The sequence below is a fragment of the Chanodichthys erythropterus genome, chromosome 4, assembly GCF_024489055.1.
Source record: "Chanodichthys erythropterus isolate Z2021 chromosome 4, ASM2448905v1, whole genome shotgun sequence".
NCBI lineage: Eukaryota > Metazoa > Chordata > Actinopteri > Cypriniformes > Xenocyprididae > Chanodichthys > Chanodichthys erythropterus.
Window position 1 is genome coordinate 13,304,265 of NC_090224.1, and position 13,443 is coordinate 13,317,707.

A 13,443-nucleotide genomic window follows, 5' to 3' on the forward strand; every position below is an offset into this window, starting at 1 on the left:
CAGGCAATCAGTCATTAGCAAACAGTGAATGTATGTACATTTAAAAAAAAAAATAAAAAGAAGAAGAAGACAGACAGACGTCACTGAATTAAAAAAAAATAGCAATATTTCAATCTAATAATAAAGGCAGGGAAATTACTGATTAGAACTGGCATCATCCCCTAAAATGAGCCCAATGTGTTAAAACATTGTTATGCTCATTTTCTTCATAAGATGAACAGAAGTGTCAAAGTTGTCACATAAGCTCAACTATGCTTATATGATGCATCCTAAACAGACAAGATCTCTCGAGTTCAGTGCCATGCTGCATTGCAACAACTGCATATTTACATACTTCATATGCAAATTGGCCTATACATATGTGCATCTATTCCTCACACCCCATATGAAGTATGCATGCAGCAGTGTTCAAACAGATTTAACTAACTGATCAATTTAGCTGTAATAATTTGAATGATTAATTTAACAATACTATAAATTAATTGCAGTACACATACTAGGACAAATATATATATTTCATAAACAGCATTTAAAATCAACTGTTTGTTTATGAATTATTTATAGGCAGTGCGCAAATAGCCACGCACAAAATTTTCCCCAAACAAGAAGAGCAGCGCATATATAAATGCCTTTGGGTTGAAATTCAACTAGATTTTACTTACCTCATGGTGATTTCCGCGCTATTTATTCGGTGTTATATAATTTCAGAGAGTTTACAAAGTTCGCACTTGATCACAAAAGATATGAATGAAACGCCGCAGGACCAGAAAGAGTTTGTATTCCGAAAAGTAAAAAATAAAAATGAAAGTAAATAAAAAAAAATAACTGGATCTACATGATCTACCGCATTGCAGCTGTATGTGGATGCTGCAGCACAAGAAAAAATGTAAGTGAGAATGTAATTTTCTGTTTGGTCTTGCAAGCGCCTGATCATCTAATAGCGGCAACGTGCCGCTGGGATCCCCTTCTACAGCCACAGCACAGACGCATAGCTTTACTGGGCTACGTCACCACGCAAGGGACGCACAGGTCACGCCCCCATGTGATAGTTTGGCAGGGATTTAGACAGATATATATAAATATATATATATGGCTATATATATATATATATATATATATATATATATATATATATATATATATATATATATATTATTGTAATACATTATAGTATTATAAATGCACAAACGTCGATTTTTTTTCGGCAGAAAATGTAATTCAAGATTATATTTGGTAGTGCATTTTGATCATAATTATTCAAGCCTTCAGCATATTAAGATGCTTGACAAGTGTATGTCATCTGACTATGACAGTGTGCTGTCAGCTGTTCATAAAAAGAGCCAATGGTGTGCTTGTTTTGATGGCAGAGGTGAAGTATCTGATGGTTCATCACAAGTGTTCAAACCTTGAGACTTGATCCCCACATCTCAGTTCCCAGATCAACTACCAACTGTCACTCAAGCATCTCTGATTCTTATGAACTGCGGTATATGTGGCTAGGGTCTATGGCTAAAATGAAAGGGAAATCATTTGGGAGGGATACAATTTGAAATTTTGGTATAAAATTCCAGGTTTTAAAAAAAGTCTACACTGACATCTACTGGTGCACTCTTATACAATTTAGTACTAACAAACATCTATAATTTGCGCATATACTGCTTTTCGAGATTTGAAAATAACAATGTAATTCATTCTGTTTTCATATATATATATATATATATATATATATATATATATATATATATATATATATATATATATATATATGTATATGTGTGTGTGTGTGTGTGTGTGTGTGTGTGTGTGTGTGTGTGTGTGTGTGTGTGTGTGTGTGTGTGTGTGTGTGTGTAAACTGGTACACTTTTTGCCATTGAGATGGGAAAATGTCCCAATTATTCTGAATTAACCATATATAACAGTTCTAGGACTCTCTTTAAATACACGTCAGTGTAGCTGTCGTTCACCGGCCCTTTACGGGAAATATTTGAAGTTAGTACTTTTCTGGGATACGATGAGACAGTTGGTTACCAGCAGGTAGCGCATGGTGGCTCAAATTGCCGAATCCTCCTCTGAGCCGCACACAAATCACGAGGTTTTGTGTCTTACTGGATACATTTGTAACGATAATTTGTAATAGTTTAAAATCTGTTATTACAAGCGATATGTACCTAATGTAATCAGCAAAATTCGATTTATCGATTTCTATAGAATGATTTTAAATAAATTCATCACAAATAACTGATTGATCCGCCCCGACTAGTGCTTTAAAATGTCACATGTACCACGTGACAAAGCGGCACATAAGCCCCGCCCGTCTTTTCATTCTTGTAGTCATTCTACACGCTTATTCTATTTCTATGAACCAATCACAATCCTCAAATCCGATCACGTACACTACGTATGACTACTCATCAGTGTGCACGTTTTATATTGGCCAGTTCAGCTGCCGACCAATCAGAGTGCGTTTTTGTACGACTAAAGGTGGCCATATTTTATGCCACCTGGGTTTTGCTTCTAACAGCTGTATTTTTCTACGCTTCTAACGTATTTAATAAAATACCCAATATTTAGTGCTTATCACATCATGCCTTATTATCAGACGTGGGAAGAGTTTGCGCGAGCTGCGGAAAAACTTTATTTGACGGACCCGATGAAGGTAAGTGATAAACAACCGGCTACAAGCACAGCTCACGTTCATATATTTTACAGCTAAAAAGCTGCTTAAGTTGTGTTAAATGTATTGTAGAGCGATTTCGAATTGTTGTCGGTACGTAAAAATATGATATCATGTATGTTTATGCATGAAAATGTAACTGTCAGCCAGTATTCAAGCCTGATGTACTGATGCACTGTATCTGTCTTGTTAATGTTGTTCATTCAGGTCAGAGTGGTTTTAAAATATCGACACTGTGATGGAAATCTCTGTATGAAGGTCACAGATGATGCTGTGGTAAGTTTTGAGCCCTGACTGTTTTGTTTGTGGTCTTGTGTAAATCATATTATATTCACTATACGTTTCTTCTTAGTGTTTACAGTATAAGACTGACCAGGCCCAAGATGTGAAGAAGATTGAGAAACTGCATGGGAAGTTGATGAGATTAATGGTCTCCAAAGAGACCCACAGTGGATCCATGGAAACGGACTGAATGATTAAAAGGACCTGTATGGATTGGACAGTTGTTTGTGACTCAATCCGACTGACAATGAAGAGAAACTGATCTACAGGAGGATGGAGAAGAAGTTTGGTTGATGTTTGACTATATACTGATTATGCTTGTTTGGGGAGCAAGCAGCAAGACAAGAGGAAACATCCTACAAGAGGCTGATATTTGTGTTCTTATTCTGGAGGTCGGACAATGTTGTAGTGGTCATACGGTTGTTTTCATTTGGTCTGCCTATTTTTAATGTTTGGAGAAAGACAACATCAAGGGAATACATTTTGATGCAGGAACTTCTTAATTTCTTAGATTACAGTAAAATTCCAGTTTTGAAGCATGTATGACTATGCATGATGTACATTGAACCTAAATAAATGTCTTTTTTTCATCCCATTTCATTTTACTCTTACTTTCTGACAACATTGAAGTCTTCAAACATTTAACAAATGTGCTTAAAGTTATATTTAAAAATCAATTATCATTAGTTATTTAAAGGGTAAGTTCACCCAAAAATGAAAATAATGTCATTTATTACTCGCCCTCATGTCGTTCTACACCCGTAATACTTTCATTCATCTTCTGAACATAAAAACATATTGAGTTTGGTGGTTCTACCTTAATATTATAAAGCGACGAGAATACTTTTTGTGCGCCAAAAAAACAAAATGACGACTTTTCAACAATATAGTGATGGGCTGATTTCAAAACACTGCTTCGGAGCTTTACAAATCGAATCGGTCATTCGGATCTCCTGTCAAACGGCTAAAAACTGAAATCACGTGACTTTGGCACTCCGAATAAACGATTCGTAAAGCTCAGAAGCAATGTTTTGAAATCGGCCCATCACTATATTGTTGAAAAGTCGTTATTCTGGGGTTTTTTGGCACACAAAAAGTATTCTCGTCGCTTTATAATATTAAGGTAGAACCACTGAACTCACATGAACTGTTTTAAATATGTTTTTAGTACCTTTATGGATCTTGAGAGAGGAAGTGTCATTGCTTTGAATGCAGGCCTCACAGAGCCATCAGATTTAATCAAAAATATCTTAATTTGTGTTCAGAAGATGAATGAAGGTCTTACTGGTGTAGAACAACATGAGGGCGAGTAACAAACAACATTATTTTTATTTTTGAGTGAACTAACCCTTTAAAATTTAATTCAAGACTTGATGCTTACATCCTATGGTTGTGCACAGTAACATTTATTATTTTTAACATTTTTTTAAAGAAATCTGGATACAATTTACTGTTCTCACAATGTGGCTTACCTGTTCAGGATGACCAACCAGTAGTTTACCTGTCAGGTTAAAAATGGGAAAATGTAAGGATGTACTACCACTGTTATAAATGTACTAAAAACTTGGCTAGCACATATTACCACAGTGGAGAAAGTATTTTGTGAGTAACGTTAGGCCATCCTAAGCAGGTAACTTAGTTAGATTTTCAGCGCTGTCGTCGTTTCAGCAAATGGAGGTAACCTTCACCCAAAATATTACTGTAGCAATATGTTTGTTCAATGAGGTTCTGAAATAATTTGTCGTCAGACAGACGTATTTTACCTCAGTAAAAGCCCTCAACCCTTCCCAAAAACTTTACCTTTCTTCCTGTCAGACTCTGTTTGCGCGCGCTGCTCCAGTCCAGTCGGTTGTAACGGTTTTTTCGCGAGTGATAAAGTGCGCCCTTTCAGTCTACACACAAAAATAATATGATCAATCACAAGTTGCGTATGTGAAATGTTTGCCGTTTAAAAAATGTTTTGTTTTTTTTTTAAACCAAATTTGGTTACTTTTTTAATGTTTTGATTTAAAAAGAGAACGTCTTGTAGGCTAGCATTATGTAACTACAATCAAAATGTAGTTTTGTGAAATGTGAAAACGTTTGTTTGGTGTGCAGTTAGCTTTACTAAAATAAAACCACCACTAGTATCTGAAAGAAGAAAGTAAAGAAATTTCACAGAACACAATTATATAAATGTGTTTTCCATGGGTCAAAGGGAGTGTGCGCATTGCGCAGTTCCTTCGTGACTACATTTCCCATAGTGCATTGGGCTTAACGTTACTGCGTCTTGGTCAGTTTATGGTCTTGGTGCTAAACGATCACATTATTACTTTGCTACTTATTGAGGTGAGTGGGCATCATGTCTGGTGTTATAAATCATGGCGTTTTAGCTAATTAATATTAATCTACAATAACAGCATACTAATCGGTTTGTGTGCTGCATTCCTGATGTTGTTGTAGCTCTGCTCTTATTATCATGAAATACAATTGTTTATACAACAACTTCCTGGTTATACTACTTTCAATAATAATTTTATTATGGTAAATGCATTTGCAAGTAACTTCTGTGCAGGTTCTGTTAGCGACTGACTCATAGTTTCTTTTCTTTCAAGAAAAAGACTGAGAAGAATTTAGCTTAGTCTGTTGCTATAACTCCTATAATTGCCTGTTAGATTAAATTAATTATTATTATTAAGATATTTGTTATAAAAACAAACTTTTTAAATATCATTTAACTGCAGAGAAAGTCATTTGTCACGTGTGGTTATGTTGCATGATATTTCTGTGAATAATTCATAATTAGATCAGCACACATTCTGAGATTCCTGTTTACAAAGTATTTACTGTGCATTAGGAGCTAGACAGAGAAAAGCTTTGTCATGCATTGTGACCCACATGTTGTTACCACAGAGCTTTGTCCACCCTAATCCCAGAGCTGGGAATGTTGTGCAACAATAAACCTTTGCTCCATTTTCGTGCATGCACTAAAATCATGTTGCCTAGTGGTTGAATGAAAGGTTACAGGTTCAGATTCTGCAAGGGGTGATCCATGAGCTACCTATCATCAATTAATAAATATTTGTTGCTTCATTCCAGGCCCTTAAACCATGTACATAGAGTTGGCAATGGCATTGGGGCTCGGAGCAGTGGTTGCTCTGGTATTCCTGAAGAACAGAAAGAATGTCCTGAAAGCTCAGGATGGGTGGTGGGGTGTGGGAACTTGTCCCCAAGGACCTGAGGATGATAGTATCTGCCCGTTTAAAGTTGAGACAACTCCAGAAGAGATTGAGGTAAGCCCTGATGTCATCATCAGAATAAAATTTTGCATAATTATTTCGGTGGTTTTGTCTTAGTAAAAGCTCCTTTATATTCCTTAGGATTTGCACCGCCGGCTGGATCAGACCCGCTCCTTTCCTTCTCTTGAAGACAGTCGGTTTAACTATGGCTTCAACTCCAAATACCTTGAAAAGGTTGTGTCTTATTGGAGGAATGATTTTAATTGGAGGAAACAAGTGGATAAACTGAACAAATATCCTCATTTCAAAACCAAAATCGAAGGTGAGCCTTAACTAGTACAAGGTCATTTAATTAAATCTATATATTTAATGCAATAATCAAAATAGCAAAAGCATTCAAAGGTTTCATTTTAATGACAAAAAGAAGTAAATAAAATGTTTATTTTTACTTACAGTCTGCAAAGGAGTGGAAAAATATGTTCAAAGAACTTTATATAAACACAATTTCCAGGTCTGGATAAGTTTGGAAAAAAGAAAACAGAATATGGAGAGGAAAAAAAAAGTGTTTTCAGACTATTTAGTTTTCTAAAATATTAAATAAAAAAATTCTGAAAATAAATGTATCATACAAGCAGAGTGTTTTCTGAAAAATCTACAGAGAGGTTTGAAAAATTGTGTCTGGAAAAGCATGGAATTTTCAAAATGTAAAATGTTTAGGAATGTTTTTGAAATCATCACCCAAGGCTGAGCTATTATTTTCACAGATAGACATTTTGCGTATATTATAGTACACCACAACAGATTTCATATTTGTTCTGTGTTATGTTGTCCTCTATAAAAAAGGTATCGATATTCACTATGTTCACGTGAAACCGAAGAACCTGCCAGAGGGAACCCAGGCAGTACCTCTGATGATGGTACATGGCTGGCCAGGCTCCTTCTATGAGTTCTATGGTATCATCCCCCTGCTTACGGAGCCATCCAGCGCCGATGACATAGCCTTCGAAATCATTTGTCCCTCAATACCTGGTTATGGTTTCTCAGAGGCCCCACATAAGAAAGGTAAATGGCAAACAACCCAGCCCAACAGATCTTTTGTTGTTTCAAAAACACATACATTGGTCTGTTTTCCATACAATTCCATTTATTATGATCATAATGTGTTTCGCACAGGGTTTGACTCTGTATGTGCAGCGCACATATTCAATAAACTGATGAAGCGTCTTGGTTTTAACAAGTACTACGTTCAGGGAGGAGATTGGGGCTGGCTTATTACCACTAATATGGCCCAGCTGGAGCCCAAGTATGTACAAAAGCAGTGGTTCTCAACTTTTTTGACTCTGAGGCCCCCCTTTGTCCAAAACAATATTCAAAGGCCCTCCTATTTTAAGTGATATGTACCTTTGGTACTTAATAAAAAAAATCAACAGCACTCAAAGATATTTTAGTTTAATGTTGTACAGCTTTTTAATTGTTGTTTTTAGCATTTTAATTAAGATTATGTTAAAATAACTAAATTTGAATGATTTTAAGACTTGTTGGGGCCCCCTAGTGGTCTTCTGGTTGAGAAACACTATATTAAAGTATTTCATCCCATTGAAATCATCAGTTGGAATGCAGTAAATGAAAGTCAGATATATTAAAGGAAGAAAATGTGTATAGAAATAAACAGATTTCAAGAAGTACTTTTGTTGTTCATCTCTCCTCTCTTTAGTGCTGTGAAAGGCCTCCACGTTAACTTTGCTCCACCTGCAAAACCAGGCCTTGTCATGGTGTTGTCTATACTTTTTGGTCAACGATTCCCTAAACTCTTTGGCTTCACCGAACATGATGTGAAACGCCTTTTCCCTTGTATGGAAAAGCTTGTAGTGGATGCCGTGAAAGAGACTGGATACATGCACATACAATCAACTAAACCTGACACTGCAGGTGAGAGACATTCAGAGTGAATTAAATGGATAAAATATGTATCTTTGAATAGAGTGCAACAGTCGGTTCTGGAAGTAAAAACTCGATTGATTTTCTCCATAGGGAAATTGAATTTGATCAATAACTTCTAAACCTTAAAGGTGAATGAAAATAGTGACAGCTCTGGTCTCCGTGAATACAGTAAGAAACAATGGTAACTTTAACCACATTTAACAGTACATTAGCAACATGCTAACGAAACATTTAGAAAGACAATTTACAAATATGACTAAAAATATCATGATATCATGGATCATGTCAGTTATTATTGCTCCATCTGCCATTTTTCGCTGTTGTCCTTGCTTGCTTACCTAGTCTGATGATTCAGCTGTGCACAGATCCAGACGTTAATACTGTCTGCCCTTGTCTAATGCCTCGATCCTGGGCTGGCATATGCAAATATTGGGGCATACACCCCGACGGTTACGTAACAGTCTGTTATGTTGAGTTTCGCCTGTTCTTCGGAGGTCTTTTAAACAAATGAGATTTATATAAGAAGGAGGAAACAATGGAGTTTGAGACTCACTGTATGTCATTTCCATGTACTGAACTCTTGTTATTTAACTATGCTGAGGTAAATTCAATTTTTGAATCTAGGGCACCTTTAAAAGACAGACCTACTGTGAGCTATGAGGTTGTTTATCCATGGTATTTACTTCTGCTGAAGCCATCATCCCACATTATTTCATTATATTTTTAAAATAATGGTGTGTAACGGTGGAATTCCTGGTGAAAAACTACATTACCCATGATGCCGTACAGAATATTACACCAGAGAGTTGAAAAAAGCAAAACTCACCAAAATAGCTCCACCTGCTCCCATGAAGCATTGCAAATGACGTAATCGAGTCAAAACTGTAAAGTAAGTTTGTAGTATTGTAATTCACCTCGTAGAAGATTGGCATGGTTTATGACTTAAAACTCTTTAACAAAGACCTTTTATTAAAATCCCTCTGGTAAAAATGAATGGAAAAAAAATGGTTGGCACTGTTGCACTCTATAAACTCCACATATATTGCACATTATTGAAATGATTAATTGACATGTTGTGATGTTGGGCTTTTGGATTATACATTTAGTATTATTGAACACTGAAATTGAATTTTGATATGAAGCTTGACTGTATGCACAGGCCGTGGATTGAATGACTCTCCTGTTGGTTTGGCTGCCTACATTTTGGAGAAATTTTCAACCTGGACTGATCCTGAATTTAAGAACCTTGAGGATGGTGGACTGGAGAGGTACTACTATTTTTAGTTTAGCTTCATTAAAAGTCAGTGAAATGTGTGTTCAGTTAAATAATCTGTTGATTCCCCAACAGGAAGTTTTCACTTGATGATCTTCTGACGAATGTGATGATCTACTGGACCTCTGGGTGCATTATATCCTCAATGCGTTTCTACAAAGAGAACTTTGGCAAAGGCTTAAACCAGCCCCATGCAAAGTAAGAGAAATACAGGCACAATTTGAAGATGTATTGTTTACTCAGTACTAGTCAATATACTGTTCCCAAAAGTATTTGAAGATGCTAGACACAGTAACTGCTCCACATGTAAATATGTACACTTGGTAAGAATAAAAAAAAATTTTTTTAAAAGAAAGCTTCTTATGCTAACCAAGGCTGCAATTATTTGATTAAAAAATATGGTAAAAACAGTAATATTGTGAAATATTATTTCAAATTAAAATAACTGTTTTCTATTTTAATAGATGTATTTTAATAATGTAATTTATTCTTGTGATGCAAAGCTGAATTTTGGAGCTCAATTAACATTTCTGATTATTATTAATATAGAACAGTTGAGCTGCTTAATATTTTGTGGATACCTATGTACTTTTTTTTTTTTTTTTTTAGGATTTTTTTTGTTGGTTTGAAATTTCGAAACAGCATTTATTTGAAATAGACTCTATTTTTTTTCTAAATAGACTTTTTTCTTTACTGTCACTCAGTAAATACATTTTAAAAAATCAAATCAAATCAAATCTTACTGACCCTGAAGTTTGAATGGTAGTGCATAATGCAAAATCACTTCATTAATGTGCCATGTCTTTTTCACCCAATAGGCTTCCAGTTTACGTTCCAGCAGCTGTGGCCTCTTTCCCCAATGAGTTGATGCACACCCCAAAATTGTGGGTGACACAGAAATACCGTAGGCTCAAGACTTACACTCCTATGGCCCGTGGGGGCCATTTTGCTGCTATGGAGGAGCCACAGTTACTGGCAGAGGATGTTCAGAACTTTGTCAAGATTGTAGAGAAGAGAAAGAAGAAATGAATAATTCTATGTCATCTTCATGGGACTCTCACAAATGCATCTAAACAGTGATGACCATGAAGTAAAACACAACCCTTGGACCGCAACAAACTGGGTCATAATGAACAAGTGTATTACATTTATTTTTAGATAATAGTGCTGTTTAATGCTAGGCATATACTAAAACTTATGTGCCTTCGTTTTATTGTAATTAAATGATTATATATTGACAGGAGCTTGTTTTTGATATATTTCAGTGTGATTATATCAGAATATGCTGAGGTGTTTTAACTGTTTGAATAGGACCACAAGATCAATATAATTATGATAAGAAACCATATGAAAATACTTTATCCTTTATTAAAGCACTTTTTAAGCACAATTACTGAATCCTAGTGATATGTGTCAATGACTGCAATCACAAAAGACAGTCAGGAAGACATTTTTATTGTTATCAAGACAAATTTTATATATCACTTTCTCATTACAAACAGTTCATCAAGAGGAAAAATGGGTGTTCATGATTCAAAGTAATGTCCACTAGAGTGGCTGTCAGTTTCTCTATTTTGCATTCATCTATTTAAATAAAATTATCATCGCTATAGACGCTCTGCAGGCCAAAGCAACTGCCTCTTTTACACATAATGGAAAGTTCTTGGTGAGAACTTTCACGACCAATCAAATAAAGAGACACTAAGTGAAGGCACGCCCAAAGCAATGAAGCTGGTCAGACTCCATTGCTTATGGTATTCTGGAATGCATATTTGGAAAAATTAAATAGGAAAACTTTCATAAAAATAAATATTCTCATAATATTTATACAAACATAAATATTATGTATTTAAATATTTATTTTGCACTAACAAGTGTTGTGCTTTCCATATAAAATGTGCTTTTAAAAATGTCATAAAAAACAGTTCTCACAGTAGAGCTCAGTGTTTTTTTTTCTCCGCATAGGCACCCCAAGGTAGATTCTCTTAGGGTTACACAGTTTTAGATTGTAGGACAGCATTATTTATAATAGGTCAGTTGTAGGCAGATTTAAAATGTGCTTGTGGTGATTTATTCCTTCTTTCATCGCACGAAGGGGAAATGCATTCTGAATTAAGACACTCTTGAGGAGATAAACAATAGAACAATTCAGATGCATTATTCAGTCTGTAAATTCAAGTGCTCTATACTATTAAAAGTTCCGGTGTTTTAAAGCATTTTACACACATAATTCAAGTAATTTCAGGTATGACAGATGGCAGCTCTTCACGCAATTGATCCAGTTTTGCATACTACATTATGACATTAAAAATGTTAAAAACAATATATTTTACACAATGAATATAATAACAGAACAAAAGAAAATAAAGTTGTGTACATTCTACAATAAAGGGATCATCTGTATTGGACAATGTGATTGGAATGCTGTGATTGGAACTATTAAATGTCAAACTAATTTATTATTTCCATACCTGAAATAAATGTAATTTTAAATCTAAAAGACTGAACTGGATGGATTAAAAATAGTGTCATTGTTTATTAAAGAATGACTGAAAACACATCTACGGAGCAGATGTTTGAAAACATCTAGGCTAGGCTAAAAAATTGACGTCATAATTAATCGCTATCAATATATTTCTAAAGGCGTGAAGATCTTAAGAAATGTAGAGTGGCCATCACTCAACTAACCCTTGGGGCTGTTAATTCACACAGGACGCGTACTTGCGTTTGAAAACAAAGGATTGCAATGGAATGTAAAGATGCGTTTAAAAGGTTTGTTTAGCTTGAAATAAAATATGGCGTTCATCGCACAATATGCTGAAAAAGCTGGACACAAAGTATTTTTTAAACATCTTTAAAACAGCAAGACAGATCATTATGGAATCGAACTGAATACTAGATGCGCGAGAAACAGCACAACAATAAAAGAAGTCCGTGTTTCTTGCATTTACAAAACCAAGACACAATTCTATGAAATGGAAAGAACGCAGAGTTTCAATAGGTGTTTTGGGTAACGCATTACGAGTAACTCGAGTTACGTAATCAGATTATATCTGAGTTACTTTTTCAAATAAGTAACGCAATTTACTTTGTTTTCCCATTTATTTGAGTGACACCTCTCCTGAACCTATGTTGAGAGAAATCTGGAGTGAGGAGAGGTGTTGTGTGCGCTGTGTAAACATGATGGTTATTGTAGTTTTAGACTAAATGTGAGAATGCTTGCACAAAAACAAATTCAGTATTCCTCGAAATGAATAAAAGTCAGTCTCTGTGGCGAGCAGGGCGGGCGAGAGCCGTGAGGGAACGCCGCGAGGCCGGTGACTCGAGTGATAATGAGCTCCACCTGTGAGGCACACCGGCCTTGAGTCTCTCACGGAGGAGCTCCGGAAGCATAAAAGGAGGAGCAACGACAGTGAAGGACGAGAGAGGACCAGGCCTGGATATTATTTTATGTTTTATTATGTTTGTGTAGCATTACTTTAGTTTTGTATTTGTTTATTTTGAATTAAAGTTATGTTTAACGTTCGCCGGTTCCTGCCTTCTTCTTCCTTATCTACGAACTTTGTTACAGTCTCTTACACTGATGACGTTGTAAACACAGTGCAGCCCTTCCGGGTTCTATGTCGGAATGCCAGATCGTTATTAGCCAGCTCCTGCATCAGCAGCACACGCATGCGTTGTGATGCTCACTTGTACCGCGTCAGCCAATACTGAGCCGGCGTTCTGACGTAGAACCCGGAAGTGCTGCGCTGTGTTTACATCAACAGTGTAGGAGACTGACAGGGAAGAGAATAAATTGTTGAATTAAGTTATTTTTGTTTTGTTTTTGCTAGGGCTGGGCGATATATCGCATGAGATTTTCACGCGCATTTCGTCAGTAAAGCCGGTTCCCTGATTACCGCTAAATCGTCATCACCTACTTTCAAATGGAGCGGCATTTAATAGACAGAGCCGTAGTTTACTGACAAGCTATGCAATATCGCATTCATTATCGAAGGAGATTCATCTGCGTTATGAACGCGATATTGCATAGCTTGTCAGTGATCTACGGCTCT

General features: G+C 35.9%; 3 protein-coding genes across 3 annotated transcripts in view; 2 read left to right on the forward strand and 1 right to left on the reverse strand.

The window, feature by feature from the left end:
• The window catches only part of enah (ENAH actin regulator), a 97,385-nt gene extending 96,541 nt beyond the window's left edge, over window positions 1-844 (reverse strand). Inside the window, exon 1 of the mRNA XM_067384150.1 lies at window positions 663-844. Within this exon, the coding sequence (XP_067240251.1) occupies window positions 663-667 (5 nt within the window). The 5' untranslated portion in view covers window positions 668-844. The remainder of the gene's footprint in view (window positions 1-662) is intronic.
• Window positions 845-2,469: 1,625 nt separating this feature from the next.
• srp9 (signal recognition particle 9) lies at window positions 2,470-3,545 on the forward strand. The gene is made up of 3 exons (XM_067383136.1): window positions 2,470-2,656; window positions 2,882-2,950; window positions 3,027-3,545. Exons 1-3 carry the CDS (start codon window positions 2,585-2,587, stop codon window positions 3,144-3,146), a joined length of 261 nt encoding a protein of 86 aa, XP_067239237.1. The 5' UTR covers window positions 2,470-2,584; the 3' UTR covers window positions 3,147-3,545.
• A 1,657-nt stretch (window positions 3,546-5,202) lies between these two features.
• ephx1 (epoxide hydrolase 1, microsomal (xenobiotic)) lies at window positions 5,203-13,246 on the forward strand. Its single transcript, XM_067383137.1, has 9 exons — window positions 5,203-5,284; window positions 6,035-6,228; window positions 6,316-6,496; window positions 7,018-7,236; window positions 7,348-7,477; window positions 7,889-8,103; window positions 9,275-9,383; window positions 9,464-9,586; window positions 10,207-13,246. Exons 2-9 carry the CDS (start codon window positions 6,046-6,048, stop codon window positions 10,415-10,417), a joined length of 1,371 nt encoding a protein of 456 aa, XP_067239238.1. The 5' UTR covers window positions 5,203-5,284; window positions 6,035-6,045; the 3' UTR covers window positions 10,418-13,246.
• Window positions 13,247-13,443: the final 197 nt, after the last annotated feature.